This window comes from Nothoprocta perdicaria, unplaced genomic scaffold, assembly GCF_003342845.1.
Source record: "Nothoprocta perdicaria isolate Ctin4 unplaced genomic scaffold, notPer1 scaffold_12, whole genome shotgun sequence".
In the NCBI taxonomy this organism is placed as follows: domain Eukaryota; kingdom Metazoa; phylum Chordata; class Aves; order Tinamiformes; family Tinamidae; genus Nothoprocta; species Nothoprocta perdicaria.
In genome coordinates this window covers 3024529-3045367 of record NW_020454316.1, presented here as the reverse complement: position 1 = coordinate 3045367, position 20839 = coordinate 3024529, and the positions used below count along the sequence as shown (strand labels likewise).

Below are 20839 nucleotides of genomic sequence, written 5' to 3'. Positions count from 1 at the left end.
CCTTGAGGATGCCGGAGGGGGTGCAGGTTCCCCTATGGGGACACCCAGCTTGGGGGACCCAAGGAGGGGCCGCAGGACCCCAAGGGTCCCAGCAGGACCCGCATGGAGCAGAACCRCGGCAGCCCCCGGCCCCTTCCCGGGGCTCTGCGACCTGGGCTGCAAAGCGGCCCATCCGCTCAGGGCACAACAAGGCCAATTTTCCCCGCTCCCCGTGGCAAAAACGATCCCGGGGCGCCAGCTGCCCCGGCCAGGCGCGAGCAAGGAGCCCCCCTTGCATCTCCCCAAAYCCCAGGGCTGGCACGGCGAAAATCCCACCGGGAAAAAGCTGCCACCAGCCAGGCTCTAATAAAAGTTACAGAACGGAGGCGCCTTGTGCTTTCTCATGTTTCTTACGCCGTTTCCTGGAATTCTGCACGGCTGGGAAAAATAAGGCCCCCGGCACAGATGTTTGRAGGGGAGCCGGGCGCTGCTCGTGCCCAAGGAAGGGTTTGTGCCTCCTGCCTTGCCCCAAGGCAGCCGCCGCTTCGCTTAAGCGGTCAGGATTTTAAACGAGATGCAGATCCAAAAGGCCAAAAGGCCAAGGAAAGCAAGAAAAGAAGAAAAGGGATGAGAAAAGCCAAAAAAAAAGCAAATTACAAATAAACCAAAAGAAGACAARGATGCAAAATGACAAGAGTAGCTGCAAAGGAATGAGAAGAGATGCAAAAGGACAAGAAAAAAAGGATGAGAAAATGCGGAAAAGGACAGAAACTAAGGGATGGGAAGAGCTGCAAGGGGACAGCAGGGACAAATCCGATCTCTGCGGGCCAGGCGACCCCTCCGGGTGCAGGTGCACGGGAAGGCGGCTCTGTTGGAGSCCTCCCTTCCACCTGCCTCCCTTCCTCCTGCAAAGCACCTTCTGCCCCAAAGCCTCGCAGCTCCTGCCGGGCACGGGGCCGGCAACCCCCCTGCCCTGCAGTCACTTGCAACACATCCCTAATTACAGAAATTAGAGGTCCAGGAAAGCGGCTTCTTCAGCATTAATCTTTCCCTTGTGATGACTAATCAAGTTCTCCTGAAACAAATGAAATGGTGGATAGCAAGAGTTTAAAGTTGTGAGTTTATTGCATATGTAACAAAAATGAACATGACCTCCTGGGTCCAGCCTACTATACAATCACTGTTTATTCCAGCTGGTTCCATAACCACATTAAATAGAACTAGTATTTCTTTAAATACTTTGATTTAGACATAAAATGAAACATTAGTGTACAACTTTCACAAAATAAATCTGCAATAAAAACAGTGGGAAGAATAACAAGGATAGCAGCAATACTTAAACATGACATTACAAAATAATAAATTAAAAAAAAATACATTATAAAGTGGTTGAGGAACAAAAATGAACCAATTAAAAACAGATCCATACTGTGTCTCGGGGACCTTGCAGTGCCACGCGGCCCTGAACCCGGGCACCGGCTACGGAGGGCACGGCGGCCGGATCGCTCCTTTACAAAATCTGCTGGATTTCGTSAACCGCCTCGCCTTGCAAACTCCGACGGCAGCGTCTGGAGCTTCAAGCAGCCTTTTGCAAACAGGGTCTYGTCTCATGTAATGCCCACGCGAACGCTAACACTCACGACAGTCTCCTTTCTTCCCGCTTTTACACGCAAGCAGAGTGGTGGTCTCCCACATCCCTGAGCATATGGAATAGGCTGATGAGCAGGACCAGGGCAAGGCCTGGGCGTCTGGGCCACCGCGGCACTTTCTGGGTTTGCCTTTAGAACAAGAGACGCGTGGTACCTTGCGTTCCCTTYGGGTCCGATCCACGACGATTCCGCGTACAAGGTGGAGCGTGTCAGGACTAAAAGAGACCCAGGCTTTTCCAGGTTCCTCTTTGGGCAAGCTTGGGAAAGACTGACCAGTTCAGAGCAGATGGGAACGGACACGTGGGAGCTGAGCTTAGCAGAACAGCCCCGACCCCTCGCAGGATGGGCAGCCTGGCGAGCACCCGCCTGCATTTTATCCTTCTCTGGCCTTGAAACCAGTTGCGAGAAGAACAAATCATCACTTAAAACCCATACTACCTCGCTGCTTTATTTTCTCCGTCCATCCAACCAGCTTTAAGGCCTGCCTCAAATGCACGTACAGAATACAAAAAAAAAAAGTCTTCATCAGCACTGAAGTGGCACAAAATTGCAAGACAACACGATGGGAGAAGTGGTGAAGCACTTTAAAGGAGAACTAAAGTMATTAAAAAGACAGTGCCCTACTCTCGTTACTGTCAGCATGGAGGAGGTACCTTGACAAGGGCTTTTAAATACAGCAAAAAACATACGGACTTTTCAAAACAACAATCCTTGCCTATTCTTATTTTGTGCATTCAACAAAACACTGACCTAGCAAAGACATTAGGAACTATCTTATGTCAACTGGGTCATTGACATAAAGCTACTTGACCTATAGATCTCAGAATCAAACGCTTTTCTTTACCTTCACCTCGCTTGCTTTTTACAGAGCCAGTTGCGCTGCATGTCGAGCTTGTGCGATAGGATTTTTGTTAGTGGTGGGTTTCAGTATTTGTTTTCTAAACTCCTTTAGCAAAAATTCCACATAAGCCTGCGTGAAGAGAAAAACAAAAACACTTTCGGKTGATAATCCATTTTGGATTTTTCCTATCTGACTGGTTTATTGCACATTCCAGCGTACTGAAAGGATTAGGTGCACTCTATGACAATTAAGACTTTGCAGCCGTTTTGGAAAGCCGGGACAAGGGGAATTTGGCTCCTCAGCCCAAGGCTGCACAGTCGGTCATCTGCAGACAGCTGCTTTTTCTCTCTTTGCTGCAGCAGAGTCGCACAATTTCCTTTCCGTCCCCATCACCAGTACTGCAGAAACTGGTCCCCGAGTGCCAGAAGATTCCTACAGAACACGGGTCGAAATAAGTCTCTCCTATTTAGTTTTGCAGTACGAGCATCTTCTTTAGCCTCCCTGTGCAAACCTCACAGTGTGGTACAATTTTCCGCCTCCAATGCAATCCTCCCTCCCCACATCCAATCACAGGAACCATGGTCAATGGAAAAACAAAAAGAGAAAGATGTCAGGATCTTGACGAGTATCTAACTTTCTGTCCTATCACAGTTTAAAGCTATTATCAAATTCAATTAAAAAAAGACAAAATAGAAAGTATTCCAGTCGACGTCTTCTAAGAACAACTTCTTACCCACAGCTGAATTTCAATGCACTGTTCCATAAACATGACATCTGTTAAATGTTTCAGTAATAACTCTCTAAAAATCAGGCTTGCCAAAGAAGAAACATCCTATACAAGCAAGTCTGCTTAGTTTTAGACATGTTTGATAGATAACTGGGTCTTTCTAAAGTCGTGTTATTTATTAAAATACTGTCTTACCATGGTGTGCAAACTGGAAGAAATTGTTAGTGATTCAGGTATTTGATTCGCTTTTGTTTCCCCGGGAAGTCATTTTAGCGACGTGTTAGAGAACAAACCTCTTAATATTAGTTTCAGATATTCAAAAAAAAGTCGCCTTATGTGGCTCTCTGGAAAAATCGTGATCCTTCCAGAACTGAAGTCACAAGTCCTTCCAATAGCTYTACATTACATTTTAAATGTACTCACTATACAGTTATCCTTTTACATTATCCTCCAAATAAACCTTTCCTAAGACCCAAAACTTCAGAACAGAATTTCGTTCTGTTCACTTTGCTTTTAGCAATTATCCACGTGAGTCTCGGAATTTCAAATCACACAAACGCATCTCAGATAAAACAGTGGCACAGAAATCACAGCTTTGGGATTGATTTTGTCCTTTGACTCCTCCTTAAAAGGCTTGTCTGCAAGGTACTTAAATATGAACAGACCATGGAAAGCAAATCTGCAGGAGGAAACACTGTTTTCATGTGCAAAACAATTAGAGTTTAACCAGGACAACCAAAAAGAAATCACACGATACCATTTAAGCTGTCCCAGATTCCTTCACTTTTCTTAACGTGAGCCACAGGTTTCACTGGGAGCTTCCTGCTAAGGCAGAACGTCATTTCTTTGCCTTTGAGTTTAATGTTCACATGGAGGGTTTTTTTCTGCTAGAAATCTGCTTTTTAAACGGGTGTTTAAAATGTGCAATGTGAACTCTAGTGCCAGTCAGCCACGCAGCACTTGCTGGGCTCGAYGAGGGCTCAAGCTTGATTTAAGACAAACCAACCCCGTCCACCTACACCAGCCGCAGGTCCTCCACAAATCAAGCTCATTCTCAACTACACTTTGATTCTCCTATTTAAAATAAAAAAAAAAAAAAACAAAAACCCACAGGTCACTGACCCTATCACAATATGTGTTACAAATCTAGCAGAATATCCCGTGTAACCAAGGCCAAATGCTGAACTTGGCTGCGTTTCTTTTTATGGGGGATGGAGGAAAGGGGAAGGGGATATTGTAACAAAGGGGAGAAAAGACAGTTGGAAACCACCAACAAAAGCCCCTACCCCCACCCTCATCCACCAACAACGGAAGGGAAACAACCCGGCTCTAAGTTGTCTAGAGTTCCAATGATTCAGACAGCTTAGCAGGAAGTTCACAGCAAGCTTCTTCTAGCTTTTGATTTGGTGGTCCATGAGCTAGCATCTGTTTCCTTTGGTTGCTTTTTCACTCCACGGCAAAGCCACAGGTCTCTTCCACAGCTGTCAAGAGCTTCTCGTAAAGCTTCTCGTACGACTCGTAAGGCGGAATGTCGATCCGGTTAAAGCTGGAGGCAAAATAACAGCACATGGCAGCGGATGAGTCTGAAATATCTCTGCAGAAAGATATTTGCATCGGCTACATACAGGTAAAATTGGTAGGAGCGTTGGCAAAGAGCACGAGCCACCTTTATAGGTGATGGGGATGAGATAAAGCAGCCACACTGAGGCAGCTGGAAGGAATGAGGGCAGTTTGGGGGCTCGAGGGACGGAAGGAGGGCAGATCAGCTAGAGCTGCTGCCTTCTCTGCCTGCAGAAAATCTGTGCCTCTCCTGAAGTGGTTCCCTGTCCCTGCTGGAGTGTGTCATCTATACAGGAACTTAATGCTGTGCTTACACTCTACCAATAACTCACCTCTCCTAAATGCTAGAGCTGAAAGGTATTTCTCATCATTCTGGATGCAGAAGTATGATGACATTTTTATGCACTTCATTCAAAAAAAAAAAAAAAAAGGATACACATTGCTAAAAGTCATTTATTGGTCAATGCTTTTGCTGGAACACATGGAAACACATCCTGTAAACATCTTGCTGTCCAAAATAATCAACCTTGTGATAGGCCAAAACCAGAGACAACGCAGGAGCCAAATCAAACTATAAGTTAATTAGACTGCTACCTGCCGAGCAGAGCTAGCAGAGTCCGCTCGGATACACTTACACTTGTAACCCAGCTAATCCATAACCAGAACCCACAGAGCTGAGTGTACTTTAAAGCAAGAGGAAAGGAAAGCAAGCTCTGACGTGCAGAGTGTTTTCATCTTACCAAGTGTGGGCTTTCGGAAGGTTGTCTGTGTTTGCATCTATCAAATGGATGGTAAACAGTCTGGGTCCTGCAGCGCCTGTAGAACCTTGCAGACAGACATTCTAGTTAATGCACTTCAGCGAAACCCCATTCGTGCACACAGAATATGCTACTTAGAAAAATACAAGAGAAAATTACAGTTCCAGCTGCAAACACAAGCCTGCCACAGCCAGATCTGCACATCAGCTTTGGAGCTGATGAAGGGATGACAGAAGTGGGGGGCTGCTGATGACAAAGAGCTTGCAGATTACAGCTTAGAAAACAGCGAGGTTTATGTTAACAAAGCTGCCCCTTCTAAAAAAGAAGAGACTTTAGTACAAAGCAGCCTCCCTTGTAAAACAGAACTATATATTCTAATCTGCAAGATGGAGTTGATGGTGAGCCAGATAGAACATTATCAGGAGAATTACAACTGCCAGCTTTTCTGATGGCAAAATCACAGTTTTTGGAGAACTTGTCATAGAGTCTAAAGGTTTGTTGCCAAATAACGCAGCGCAATTTTCATGTGCAAGGAAGTTGTTTGGTCAGCTCTATAAACAGGCGTGCACTTACATGCCGTGTTTTTCACAACATCAGTCCCCACCATTGTAAGAGACCCACGTGCTAATATTGACAGCAGCCAAAGTGCTACGTGGTGACAGATTTGCCAGCTCATRTAGTGATATGAGCAAAGTGCTCCTCGCCAGGAGAGCTGCCGACAAACGTAAAGCTGCTCTTGGGATCAAAACCACTAAGCAGCTGGCTTATCCAGCAACACACTGATATTCTGCTAGGGTCTAGTAAATAGCACACAATTTTTAGCACTTTCTCCCACTGCGGATTAGCTCGGCCTCCTCATCAGTCACCTTGTAAAGCCTTGAAACCTTGGAGTGGAACACGTGTCGACCCCGTCACAAACTGCAACAGCCTGGCCCTTCTTTCCTCATCAAACGTTTCCACCGCTTGCCAGAACCACTTTACAATATTGCTATCTGCCATGCAGTGCTTTAGACGTGTGTTTGACTTCCAGTCATTCAGGTCTATCTTATCCAGGCCGCCTATGATTAGCTGTTAAAGGGTGAGAAAATGTTTTAACATTCAAAGCCATTTCACGTTTGCTGCTATAACAACATACATCAAACTCTTTAATGAAGTGTAACGTTCTTTGCACGCTTTAACCTCCTTTTTGGTTCACAGAAATGCTGCAGAATAGCTCAGCACAAGAGCTACCTCTCTTCAGTTAAACTGAAGTGAAACTTCGGCAGAGAAGTACACTTACCAGAATATAATTTTTCACAAGAAATTAGTCAAGAGCTCCTGCATGCCTGCTTTTAAAATCTATCTTACCTGAAAAGTGCAGCTTTGTATATATACAAAGCTATATGTAGTATAACTTGTCTTTGTGAGGGTGCCCTCTACCAAGCTGCGCACAGCARCATTTCCCCACCACGGGCTTTCTCTGGAGGTGCCAATCCCAGCTACCACCAAATCCTACTTAGTTTATCCCCAAATTGTTTTGATTTGTTGTACTCCAAGAGACAAAAACTACCGAGCAGTTTGCATCTATGTCAGAGACTCTGGCACAGACAGGACATACTACCTCAATCTCTCTCCCAGATGCAATAATTAAAAGGATGGGCACGAGACTAAACACCTAATCACTTCGGTACATAAACTGTAATAACTTGGGTTCTTGATCAGCTCTTGCTTACCAGTCACACAGGTTACAAAAGAACATTCTAACTGAATGAAGTACATACCTCAAGTTCCTTCTGGTCAAAAGGCTTTAGGAGATGTTGAGGAATAAGTTCATTAAACCCCTTCTGCAGAGCCAGGAACTGTGCCTCTATTCCTCTCATAAATCGCCAGTTTACATACAGCCTAGAAAATAAAAAAGTAAATAGGGGTAATGAGATAAATGAGCCTGGGCTTTTTTTTTTTATATCAGAGTTGGAAAACACCTATTTTACAGAAGAGTTAAGCTTAATATACACATTTTGGTTTATAAGAAGTGCTTACTAGTTCTTTTCTTCCATCAACAGTTAATTCTTGCACCATCAACAGAAAAGCGAAGGAAAAAAATGACAACTTAAAATAATCTTCCCAAGTCTTATAGCAGTCTGCTGGGGGAGAATAGTCATGTAATTCCTGAGTCAGGTATTTCCTTCTGAAATACTGATTTCATTAATTCCACTCTATTAAAAAAAATAAAAAATCATCTGTTCACTACCTTCTTTCCACTACGTTTGCAGAATATTTTTTCCACTCTGCAATACCTGACATATTCCTTCTTGTTTTCTTCTGTCACTGGAATATTCCTGCCATTTGGTTTGAGTTCATGCTGTAAAATCCTTCCAAAGGCATTGTGCTCCACACAAAAAGTATGGTCCAAAACTGGGGTGATATCATTCTCTCTGGCAATGAAAAGTCAGAAAATTAGGCTTTTATTTTTGATATTTAGATTAATATCAATAGTCATCCGGGCATTTTGTTATATGAATGCTTAGTCTTTGGAATGAACCCAGCAGCCATCCATCTACAATTCTCCCAACCGCTAAAACAATGATTCTACATCATCATTTTTGCATAGTTTAATGCATTTTGAAGAGTTCAAACATATGCCATCTTTTCTTTTTCCTTCACTAATCCTAGTATTATGCACCACTCATAAAGAATGAATTAAATACTATCTACACACACACACATACATATACAGCAATAAGCTGATTTGCTACCTGGTAAATTCATCACTTAGAAAATTTTAGCAGCATCAATACCATTAAGACAAAAATTAAAACTGCTTTTAGGGAAAAGAATTGATGATTTTGCAAACCAAAAGGGAAACCTTCCAAACACACCCCGAAAATTTGCCAGATCTTGTTCTGAGTAGTAGAGTTTTAGAGCAGCCCAGAGTAATTCTGATTGAATTCTGCCATTTCAATCAAAGTTGGTGCCTGACCTGCATCATTGCTCTTTGAACACGTCTGTATTTCCTTGGAACTTTGTCCTGGGTTGGCATTTTGAGTGGGATACTCCACCGCACCCATGCAATATTTATTGATTTATGTACAACATTTATCTATTTATCTACAGCAAAGAGGGCTAACAAATAGCTCCATTTGTGAAAGGACTTTTCCTCAAGTACCTTGGAATTATTTAGCATGGAAATAGTAGTGCAGCAACTTTGTACAGATCTGCTCCATTGCAGGATTTTTGCAAACGTTCTCTTTACAGCACTGTCTCACTACTGCCAACATACTCAAAGCCCATCTTCTGTATAGCTAGGAAAGGATAAATGCAATACTTACAAAATCCAAACTAAACTTTTGTGTAACTCTGGGTCAACGGATTCCAGATCAGAGAGCTGAATGGGCTTCCCCAGAAGCTGTTTGTAAAAGGGAACCGTGAAGCCCCCGTTGATATAGTGTCCATGGAACACAGCCAAACCCATTATCCGACCAACAAAATGGAAATAAGACAAATGGTCCTGTGGAAAGAGAGGGGAGAGGGTCAGGCACCGAAGAGATGCTCCAACACTGACATCTTGCGGCTGTGTCTGCAAGTATCTACAAGGCTCTGGGCATGCAGAGCCACAAGTTCTCCTCACAGCACAGCGAGGAGCAGAAACATTTAATGATTAAACACCTCAAACAAACGTCCGTGCATTAGCTAGCTAATATATTAGAGGCAGGTCCTCTAGACCTTCCAAGGGGTCAAGCGCAGGAAAACGAAAACCCAGGCAATCCAAGACAGGTCAATGCAAACAAAGATGCAGTTTATTCTTTGTTTAACCACCATACTTTCAAAATATCCGAATATTCAATAATCAAAATATTTTTTTGTAATTTAGAAGAAATAGGCAACATACATCTTTCAATCACATGCCGTTAATGCTGTTTATATGCTTCAGTTTTCAAAAACCAGTTTAACTGCTATGGTCAAGATTCCCCCAATTTATCCTCCCATATTACAGAGCAAATTAATGACCTTTGAAGAAATTCAGCCGAAAATATTCAGCTGTACTACTATAGAACTGCTGCTGCTTCTGAGGGTCTGCATCGATACAAATGCTCCAGTAAGAAGAAAAAACCTCCAAATCCTCTACTCGGCACTATATCAATAGAGGATTCATTAACACATTCTTATTCCACTTCCATGTCTGTTGACTCTCCTGTAATGGGAGAGGAGCTGTAGCAAAGAGGATTGCACAGACCCTCTGTTAAAGCAGGTACATTGCTCAGAAGTTAATACTTACAGGATTAATAGAAGAGTCTGGATTGATTTGCAGCATGTAAATATTATCTGTAGAGTACTGGAAGAGCCCATAATAGGGATTCAACATTTCATGGCACAGTAAATACAACCATTCTCTGCCAAAAAAGCAGTATTTTAGAAGAATGCAAATTGCACTGATGTGTCAGACAACACAGTTGTTGTGAACCACCAATACAGACAGCAGTTAACAGGAATTTTCCTTTGCAAATAAAATAACTTTGTATTACCTTAAATTGCAGCCCATGCCCTGAATGTTATCAGAGCCCTGCTTAACAAAAAACAACTTAAGTGTGAACAAGATCTTTTTTCCAAAAGCCTTGACTTTGTACAGAATACAGATATTTAGAGTCCAAGAGATCTGCTCCTCTGCAACCTTTATACTATTAAGGATTATTAAAACAAACAAGAACCTTTCTGTTGTTTAAAACTAGTTCAAACATTGGAGAGATCTTTTAAAAAATATGCTTCTCAGTAAATGCTCAATGACTAGAAAATCTCTGTAGCTAATGAGGCCAAAAGGGCCTGAGAAACCAGACCCATTAACAGTCAGGTATGTTCCCTGAGCTCCGTAATATCCGTGGACAGGAGTGGAACTGAAGCCGTATCCACCTCCCCTTTATTACTGAAGTTTGTCAAGGAAATCCAATGTAAGGGCTGCAGTACAATGCTCTGAGAACTAGGAACTTTCATGCTTTCAAATGGAGCTGTCCTCATTTTAAAGAGCCTCTTGCAACAGATGGGCAATTAGTAAAGCCATCAGGGCAGTAAGGATGTTAACAGCAGAGACACTCCAGGTTGCCCTGGATAAAGCAGCTCAAAACGATCCAACTTTTTTCCTTTGTCCAGAGATGGGTTTCAGAAAGACACCTACCCTGGCAATGCAGCTTTTGTGGATTTGAGAAATCACCCAGTGAATTTAGGAGATGCTCCTAAAGTGCTCTAAAGAGGAGTGTTTTGGCGGTGGTGGTATTTCAGTCTAGAGCTTTCTCTGGATGTGATGTAACTCCTAGAGGTCTATCATTATTTTTTAAGAAGAACAAAGTTTTCTAAATTTTAAACTTTGTTTAGGATTAGTTTGACTCCAATTCCAACAGATTACAGCTCTCAAAGGAAAGAGGAATCTTTCTCCTTTTCTTGTCTTTTGCTGGAAATCTGACAGGTGAATTCAACAAAACTTCCCCTGGGATTTAGTTTTTACTATATGCTCAGTTTCAGCTCCACAAGATCCTGTTGCTGAAAGCAGCATTTTCTGCAACAAGATCAATCCCATATCCTAAACAAGCCTTCTGCATTCTCTGGGTGTACAATGGTGCTAAATACAGAGCAACTTTAATTGCAACCAGTAACACCCCCAAATCCAAAGTATATAAAAACATTTGGTAGGAGCTTTTGAAGGGCTGTGAGATACATTTTAAGTCACATCCTTCCACTTTCCAATCTATTAGGAAATGAAGACTGAACCCCAGACCACTCCTGATAAACTAGATCACAAATTACCAAAGCCACAGGCCACTTTAAGGGCAGTTTTACAGTTAAACAATGCTGGAGGTACAAACCAGATCTTACCTTGCTACTCCTCCATAATCCAGGCCCTCCTCGCCTCGAAATTTTACCATAAGCCTCTTTTTCAAATCTTTCGGCCTCATCTTCATTATCTGACGGTAGGATTCCTATATATGCATAGAAACAAATTAGACATTTTATTTCCTTCCAAGTAGATTTATGTATAATACATATTGTTAATCAAATATGAAAGTATTATTTGTTTTGCTAAAGTGCTTATCTAAAGTTCCAATGACACCTCTGTAATATCAGATGGTATCTTTAATTCCATTTTGCTATAAAAGCTTACGGAAAGTAATCCATTCCAAAAACAGCGGAATTCCCTGTTGCAATTACCTTTACATGCCTAAATGCAGAAGTGGTAATTATAAGCAACCAGATGCCCTTCTATCTAAGTTCTCATATGCTGCCCTTTCTAAATGAGAAAAAAAACCAAAGTCAACAACAAAACTATCAAAAGTTTATGCAATCCAGCTGCTTGCAGGCACATTTCAGGCACAGAAGCTTTAGAAAATAAACACAATGGTAAAAAACAGGCTTTAGTCCCACAGCATTGTGTTTTCAGTACCTGAATCCAGAGAAAGTAGCTATTTCCTTACTCTTACCTATTCTCCAAATTATGCTTGGAAAGCCTCTTTGGGCAGCAGTTTTTCATCTGCCTGACCTATGTGTTTGAGGGTAATAAAACACCTACGTTAATAGGCGCTATAACCAGAGGTCAGATTTACTTAACTCACAAGGCGCAAAAGCTACAAGTCCTAAGTCATACGCCAATCAAATACCTCAAATATCTCCTCTCTGGATACTTCAATGCGGCAGTGACCAGCTTGGGGCTGCTGAAGAGAGAGCTCGTGTCTAAGAACCTTCAGTTTTTGCACCAAGTCCCTTTCGTATCTCTGTGCAGGCAGCTCCTCGCCGTCTTCTAGTGACCCCTCGCTCGGAGCTGGCAGAGGCTGCTGGCTGGGCTCTTTTAGCTGGCATTGATGGCTTTGAAGGAAAATGAGGTAAATGAATTAAAATGTGTACTCTCAAAGTAAAATAAGACAGGTTTAAAAAGCAGTGATGGAAAGAATTGTATAAACTCCTTCTGAAGTACTCGGGGCGAAATACAGAATTAAGCTGGGTAACTTCTATACCATTGCTACCCTTCAGACAGAGACGGAAGGAACAGAGACATTTACACAAGCCAAGGAAGTCTCAGCAACCCCCAGCTTGGCTTTTATGTGGCAATGCACAGGCGGAAGACGCTCTTGGTTACTGCAGAGCATGGTCACCAAATGCTGACGGAGCAGTAAGTGAAACCTTTGGGGTATTTCTCTGACATGGAGACAACTTTCAGGAGTATAACATGAAAACAGCTCTCTGATGGAACAGCAGCTTTATAAACAACAATCATCCATCAACCACTATGAATTTTATTTCAACTCCATGCAAAAATAAGGCAGAGGACTCAGGACAGAGTAATATGTATTTTATCCACAGCTATTGAGAGCGAGAGGAATATTTGTCCCACATAGTTACAGCTTTATGCATTCATTTATCCTTATCTATCCGTGCTATATTTGGATTGGATCAATTATTTGTTAGATCCGGAGATTCCCCAGCTGGCATCATGCAGAGACCACTCGGCTGGAGCCCAGGCTGCCTCCAGGCTCAGCTGCCTCTGCACCGTGCAGAGCTTCAGCTTCTTAAGCCTGGATGCAGCCAGGCTGGCCGTGCAGAGCGCCAGCAGAGCAGACTCCAGGTGGCTTCTCGTTCCTCTTGACTGCAGCACGAAGGTAGTTCAGGTCTAGCAGAGCTAGCACAGAGCTCAACTGCTAAGCCAAGAGGCCTGCGTTGAACCATCTGGCCTCTGCCTCAAAGCCCTGCATCTGGGCTCCAGAATAGCATATTAGATCCGAGGCAGATAATAGAAATTTAGTGGAACCAGCTTAAGATCTGTCCTGTGTGGGGATAAACAAGTCCTCCCCTATACCAGAGCATTGCAAAACACAGTAAAAATATTTTTGAATAGACTGCACAAATTCGAGCAGATCAGCTGCAACCAGCACAGGGGACCAAGGCTCAGAGCCTGACTAGACCTACCCAGGGACCCATCCAGGTGTCTCCATTCCCCCGGATCCTATGATTCCATTTTTCTTCCAACCCCTCATAACTCCCAAAACACTCTTAAAATTAAGCACAAATAAACAGTTTAGGAATCCACATTTGTGATGAATTATTTATCAAGCAAGGTCCTTACTTCATGATGTGATGTAGTCTTGGATCTGTGAATTGTGTGGTTCTGTTATTATGATCTACAAAATATATTCTTCCTGAAACTGTACTTCTAACTTCCCAGCCTGGAGGCAGAGGTCCAAGTTCATCACAATTCACACTGTTAAGGTCTCTAAGGAGAAAAGCAAATAAAAGGTTTAAGCTCTCTTGAAGTTAAGATAAAACCAACTTATTCAGGGGATTGGAGGAGTGAATTTGGTGCTCTGTGATTCTAGGCTACGAAAGGCTTAGGAGGAAGGACAGAAGAGCTATTTTTATGCTATCTTTTAGAATCCTCAGTCTAAGCAGTACAACTCCCTACGCATGCACTGTAAATGGATAAGAAGACAATAAAACTGCTGAGCACTGTCTTTGAAAACATTAAAGCCATACAGCTCAAAATTAACTTCAATATGTATCATGGCTGTAAAAGGAGGAAAAGACAATTTTACATAGCAAAGATTTCACAGAAAAATTCCGTTTAGCACAAGCGTGATCTACATGCACCAAACCGAATGATTAAGAAATCAAGGCCTCTGTCCATGCAGCTGTCTGTGCAGCTAAGACATGAGAAACTAAAATGATCACATGGTAAGAGCCTGAAAAAACAAACCAACAAAATCACAACAAAAACCTCATCTCCAATTAGTAAGGTCAGAATCCTAACTTTCTGACTAGTAAATCTTTGAGAGTAAGGACTGATGTGTTCAACCCTATCACGCTAGATAGTTTAGGAATCATTCTTCGGAAGTGCTATTAAAGGTATTCACTTACTTTCTGTTAATGTTTGAATTCAATACATAAAACATATTTACACCTACCTAATTTCAGATGCTTAAGGTCTCAGCTGCTAAGCCCAGGAAAGACACCAAGATTGGCAAGAAAAGGAGGGTTCCCCGCAAGGTTATTGGTTAGACAGAAAAAGTGTTGTTCTTAAGTGAAATTTTCTCTAGACAGTTGACATTGGCTTCAGCTCTTATCCAGGGTGGAAAACACTACTCTATAAATCTATAGATTTTATATCGATTTCTTATCTATGTGAAACCACTCAACCTCAGCATAAAACAGGAAACTGAAAGGCTTTATAAGAGGCAGAAAACACTTTTATACCAAAGGCTTCATCAGTGTCAGAGTCATTACAAGCAGCAGGGGGGATGCAGGGAGACAGCCAGCCTTTGTTAGGCTGCTTAAAATGAGATTATGATTGTAACCATTTGTTTCTATCAGCTGTGCAGCTGAAAGTATTTTAGACATCTGATTACACCAAGTTTTAACCTACATCTGTGCTGAATTGCCCATTTTTTTTTTTTTTTTCCACTGATTACCCTCTTGGAAACTGATGGAAGGGGAAACCACCTTCAACTAAAACAAGACAGTGCTAACTATGACCTTTGCTGCATCCACCTAATGTTCCTGATGCTGAAAACCTTATCTTTCATATCCTTGAATATCCCGCATTTCATCGATTTTTCTTTTTAAAGACTAAGCTTATTGCAATACATAAAAAAAGATACCTGCTCTGTAACTAAAAATACATACCGTGGTATCCTGGGGTCATGCCAAGTGCTAACTCCAGTCTGCGTGTGCAAAAAATAAACCTGTCCCTGTACCGTTGTCCTTTGTTCTACAAAAGGGAAGATATTGTAAATTACAAATCCATAAAAAAAAAGAATAAACAAATTATTTAAATCCATTGGCATATTATTGTTCTGTCAGAGCTAGGAGAAAATATTTAAGCTACCCCATTTGATCTCTTGCAGTGTGGGCTACTTTTGCCTTAAACACTTACGTCTTTCATAAACTTAACTGCATGTAACTTTTTTTTTAAACTCAAATCTAATACCAATATGTTTAAATTTGCATTTCGATGTTTTAATCTGTATTTCTATTTTTAGATTTTGAAGCAACGCAAATCCCAGAACTTGATTTCTTTACTCCTAGATGTGGCATGCCAGGATCTATTTTTTTCTTAAGCTTTTCCTCCCTAATCTTCTTGCCTACTACCAGCTTCTTTGTTGCTTTTTTATTTTCCTGATCTTTCCTCAAATGTGGGCTCAAACCTGCATGGCATGCCAAGGGGGAAGGAAAAAATAGCATTACTGCTCTAGTTTAAAGAGCTCTTTACATTCGCTCTCCCTGGATACACAGCCAAGATTAGCAGTGAATTTTCCCTAACAGCATCACAGCACAAACTCATGTTTAATTTACCATCAACCTTTCTCTACATCCTGGAGTAGCCAACTGCTAATTATGCAGTCTCAAACTCACATCTGCACCGCTTAACTCCTTTCCCAAACAGCACACCATTAGCTGTGCATGAATACTGCATGTTTTAACAAGTAAACCACATGTAGGTATTAAAAAGGGAGGTTTTTGTTCTTTGAAACCTTCGGAAAACCGTGAGCAAATTGTGCAGTGCTGGGAAACTCTTACCATAGCCTTCCGGGAGCTCAGGCGACTGGTGGCCGTGCGGTCGGTTCTGAGGTGTCTGCACGTGGCCTCTGACTTCGGGCGTGCGAAGCCGCTGGGCCTGGAGCCTCTGGTCCTGGCTGGGCGACTCCACAAAGCGGCAGTTCCCGCCGCCCGCAGCCCCTGTAGTGTCCGTGTACGGCGCCGGCTCCTCCAKGAAGCAGCTCAGCGGCCTGCCCGGGCCGGAGTCTTCATAAACCGTTCTGGAAAGAGGGAAACTTCAAGAGTTCCCATCACAGGGGAGTGAATGTGGAAGTCACTAGTTTTCTAGGGACTTCATTACTTCAAGTACTGCAGCTTTTACCATAAGACATCCCTCTTGCTGACACTTCTACATTCTACACACTTGTATAGCTGTACACTTCTGTGACCCAAATTTCTTAGCTAYACCAGTTCTAGAAGCCCTGGCACAAAAAAATACCAAGTCCTACCTAGTTTAAGTTATACATGCATTTTTTTCAGGTAAACATCCAGCATAACTTCAGTATCTGTTACATACTCCCAGACAAGACACTTTAGTCATAGTGATGTTAAACATTTCTCTTGTGTTCATTATATTGCTACCTTCTATATAGATATATATATTATATGTGCATATATGTCATATATATTATATATTATATATATAATATTATGGTTTTTATATATATATATATATATATATATATATATATACCTTTCTATTTTTTCCTCTAATCAAGTGCAAAGAAAGCCATCCTTACCCTTCATTCTCCAAAAGCCCTCGGCAATCTACGACAGAGCCTCCCGTGCCTATCCTGTCCCGTGTCTGTAAACTGACTGAAAGAAGAAAAAAATAAACCAAAATTAATAGGAAAAGAATGAATATATGTCTTAAAAACAAACAAAAGCTCAGGAGTGATCATATATGATGAACTATTAAGCGATACTACAGCTATGAGTGACAGCAGATCGTTTATCAGTCTTTTCTGGAAATTACCAAATATGCGAGGATTCTACACGGATATTTCAGGTGGATCCAGAAAGGTAACCCTAAAATTACTCACCACTAGATGTCACCATAGCGGCGACAATTTGGGTTTTGCCAAGCACATGCAGACAGCTCTCTACTGAAAAGCTTTATTTTTCAGCGAGGTAGATTAGGGATATTACAAGCAGTGCCACCAGTGACAAAACCTTGCTGGAGTCACACGGGCTACACGAGGCAAAGATCAAGAATGGAAGAATAAAAGAATAAAAGAATAAAAAGAAGTTCAAGAACAAAACAGCAGCTTGCAGAATGTCTCTGGGTGTCGTTACACAGGTAACATGGTCACCTTGGCCTAAATAAATAGCATTAGTGTTACGTGAACGTCCTCCGTTCCAAAGCTGCATTAGAAGCCTGGCCAAAATCACTCCTCCTTCCTCGTATCCTTTCCAATTATCAGCAGAGAGAAAACAAACAACTATACAGCAGGAGATCGAAAATTTTCAGGCAATGTAATTTATCAGAAACAACACAAAAAGGCAACGGAACAAGAACCGACTACAGAAGGGTTTATTTTCAATACTGCATTTTTCGGAACTGCGCAGATACTTAAGATGATCAATGTTTAACCTAGAATATTCTTACCCACTATTTGGCCTCGCACAGCATCAGTATCTGTGGGATTTAGTTTGCATAGATCCAAACGCTGGTCTGCAAATGAAAATTGGAAACGTCAGGAAAACATGGGAAGGGTGGGAAGAATACTCTTCCCTGCTCGAATAAATACAAAGCACTACAGATACTCGCTGGCTGTGCCACGTAGGAATTCCTCTTACATCCAGTATCTTTTAGCCTGCTGATGGCATTGGAGAGGAGTCGGACGCACCCCAGGAAGCCAGCTCCCTGTTTCTTGTGGATTTTTTTATGGTTCCATACACTGATGGTTATGGAATCGGTTTTCCCAACATATCTAGAACAACACACATTAGAAAATTAATTTCAGGAAAAAAAAAAGCAACCCTTTTAATCTACAGTATTTAGGCTTGACTTAGTAAAAAATTCTGATGCATTTCAGTACATTGGTGACGCTGAGCAATTTTAAATACCAAAGTGCTTAAGCCTGGATTTGTGTTATTAATGAATTACASTGCTACACGCAGCATGTAAAACAGATAGTGCTGCAGCACCAACTAACCACAGACAGCCTCATTAAAACTTGTGTGGTCCAGGAGCTAAAACCTTTTGAAATTTGTTTACAATATTCTGAAGAAAATAAATCAATACAATGAGGGCAGGACATATGAACAGCCTGACCGCCCGGCTCCAGGCTCAGGTTACACTAACCATTTGCACCTAACATGCAAAGAGCTGCTTCTATAAACACAAGAGGTATCTGGTTCCATGCAGGTAATTTTTTATTATTGCAGAAACCAAGCGTTTCCAGTGATTTTGCCACCTCGGCATTTCATTTGCTAGCTAACTCTCTGGAATATTTTTATTTATGGTTTAATGAACAACTCACAGATCATAATGCTGGTTCCATTTGGGGTCCAATGTGTTCTTCACAGTGTCAGTTGAATGGCACTGACCTGACCCATCAACAACTATTTTTGCAAATGGGTCAGGAAGTCCTGCGGAAGGGAAAAGGAAAAAAAAATGGGATATTTCTTTTGTTGTAGTTTATTTCTTCCAGGTTAATCCTAGTGTGAGCTTGTGGGGAAGGGGAAAGGATTACTCCAAATGAAAGTAAAGTAGTTGCTGGGCTAAAATTATTTTAGTAAAACCAAAATACAGGAATGAGCTCCTTGATAAAAGGTAATGTACATCTGTCATATGGACTTGTATCTGTGGGCAATAGCAGGAGGTTTTAGAAAGCAAAGCTTGCAAACTGGTGGGTTACACACACTGGAGCCGTTATGTGTGCTGGTGGTGGGCACTCCTCATCCGTCCTCGAGGGAGCATCGAGCCTGAGGCACCGGGACACGGGACACATGTGCCCTTGGCCACCAGACAGATGCTCCCGGCCGCCCGCACGGAGCGTCGCGAGCAGCAACCTGCAGCCTCGGCAGCCGCAAGCAGAATTTAGGAGCCTCTTGGTCTTTCCAAGCCCGACGTCTCTGTTGCTCCAGCACAATTCAGGGCAATGCAACTTCACACAGTAATGCAAAGTTCTCAAAAGATGTGAAGATGAAGTGTGGAAAATGAGCGGTGACCATGAGACACAATTCACAAATAAACATGATTGATCCAGAGCAGAAAGAGCAACCAGGAGATACTTACTGAAGAAATCTTTCTTTGCGAGGTTCTTGGCACATAATACTGCAAAACAAAAYGTCAGATAGACAAATCTTAGAGATTTCTAAAAAAAACTCCCCAGCAATCACAGCAGATCCGATGATACCCGATCTTAATTCAGAATAACAGAAACAAGCATTAAACGTAAGCATCGTTTTCGTTATCTGCGATTGGAATAAGCATTTACATAAAGAGCCTAATTCCTCCGCTGCTGCTTTTGTTCTGCTGTTACAACAGACATAAAGTTGAATGAACCTCCCTTTTCATCAACCCTCCCAGTTTTCCACAGCAGCTAAATGGGAATTTTGTTGCTGTTTCGGGAGCATTTTAGTCTTTGGACTAAAGAGATCTTGAACTAAGACTTGTGCTGCAACATGACCCCTGTTATAAGCCTGATTTAATAGAGTGCAACCTGCCACTAGGTTCAGCCTTTGCATACAAAAGATACGTGATAAACAGACAATGTTAGAGGTGGGCACTAAAGCAGCCGTGTGCAGCTCTCAAATAATAAAAACTTCTTGCCATAAGAATGAAGACTCCATTTCGGAGAATGCAGCAAAAACTATTTTCTCATCAATAAATACTTTTATTTCTTCTTGGAAAGGAAACAAATGAGCCATCATYCCCCTCTCTCCAATCCTCTAAAGAGCCCGGTAGTTTAAGTAGAAACTACATCAGGAAACTCGCATCCATCTCCATTTCTATTAAGTCTATTACAAGCTTCAAGCTCGAGTTTGCTTCTCAATAAGGGCTGCTCAGAACAATCTCAGCAATTCACGGTGTTCAGCATCCATTAAGCTGAACAGGCCAGGAAAAATAACTGCAGAGCCAGAAACGAAAACATTAGAGCTCTAAGTTATCTAAAACTGGCATCCAAGRCAGGAATACAACTATAAAAGAAATACCTAATTTCAAGGTGGTGGGTTTTTTTCTTTTTCTTCCCCAACAAGCTGGGATCTCTCAGCACAAGAATGAATGCTCAAAATAAATACTAAAAAGGCCATTTCTCATGTCCCACAGTGCCTACAGTGCCCATCTCATCTGACCCCAGCAAATCTCAGCTCAGCTTCTCTAGGGGTATTTACATACAGGCACTAACTCYGGATTAGGGCAAGGGAAGAAACAGCAGCAAAAACTGCATTAGAAAAAAATAAGGAGTAGCAGAAACAACTAGCAGCAGAAAGGCARGGGCAAAAAAGCCTCATTTTTACACATGTACTAGAATTCAGCTCGGCTCTGCAGCAACGCTCCCACCTACTAAAATAGCTTTAGAATAAAAACCAGCTTACACCCCAGGCAAGCAAACAGACCGAAGGGGCTCTTGCTTAACCCAGAAAAAAAAAAAATTAATCCTTTGTTTTAGTAATAATTAAAGGAGCTGCAACAGGAAACTATTTTTAGTAGGGATTAAAAAGTCCTCATTTCTTTCGCTGGCAAACTGCATAATCGGGGAAAGCTCCTTTTGCACCGCTTTAAAGGCGGGCCGAAAATGAAAATCTGCAGGGTAAAGGCAATTGCATC

General features: G+C 42.0%; 1 protein-coding gene across 1 annotated transcript; it reads right to left on the bottom strand.

The window, feature by feature from the left end:
- Window positions 1-1843: 1843 nt before the first annotated feature.
- On the bottom strand, window positions 1844-20354 carry SMURF1 (SMAD specific E3 ubiquitin protein ligase 1). Its single transcript, XM_026053924.1, has 18 exons — window positions 20346-20354; window positions 19304-19382; window positions 18546-18654; window positions 17860-17993; window positions 17669-17734; window positions 16800-16875; window positions 16042-16280; window positions 15148-15232; window positions 13595-13741; window positions 12135-12339; window positions 11356-11459; window positions 9770-9884; window positions 8823-9001; window positions 7791-7928; window positions 7275-7395; window positions 6381-6582; window positions 5497-5572; window positions 1844-4742 (listed from the first exon to the last, which is right to left on the bottom strand). The coding sequence occupies exons 1-18, from the start codon at window positions 20352-20354 to the stop codon at window positions 4643-4645; spliced, it is 2184 nt and encodes a 727-aa protein (XP_025909709.1). The 3' UTR covers window positions 1844-4642.
- Between the last annotated feature and the right edge of the window lie 485 nt (window positions 20355-20839).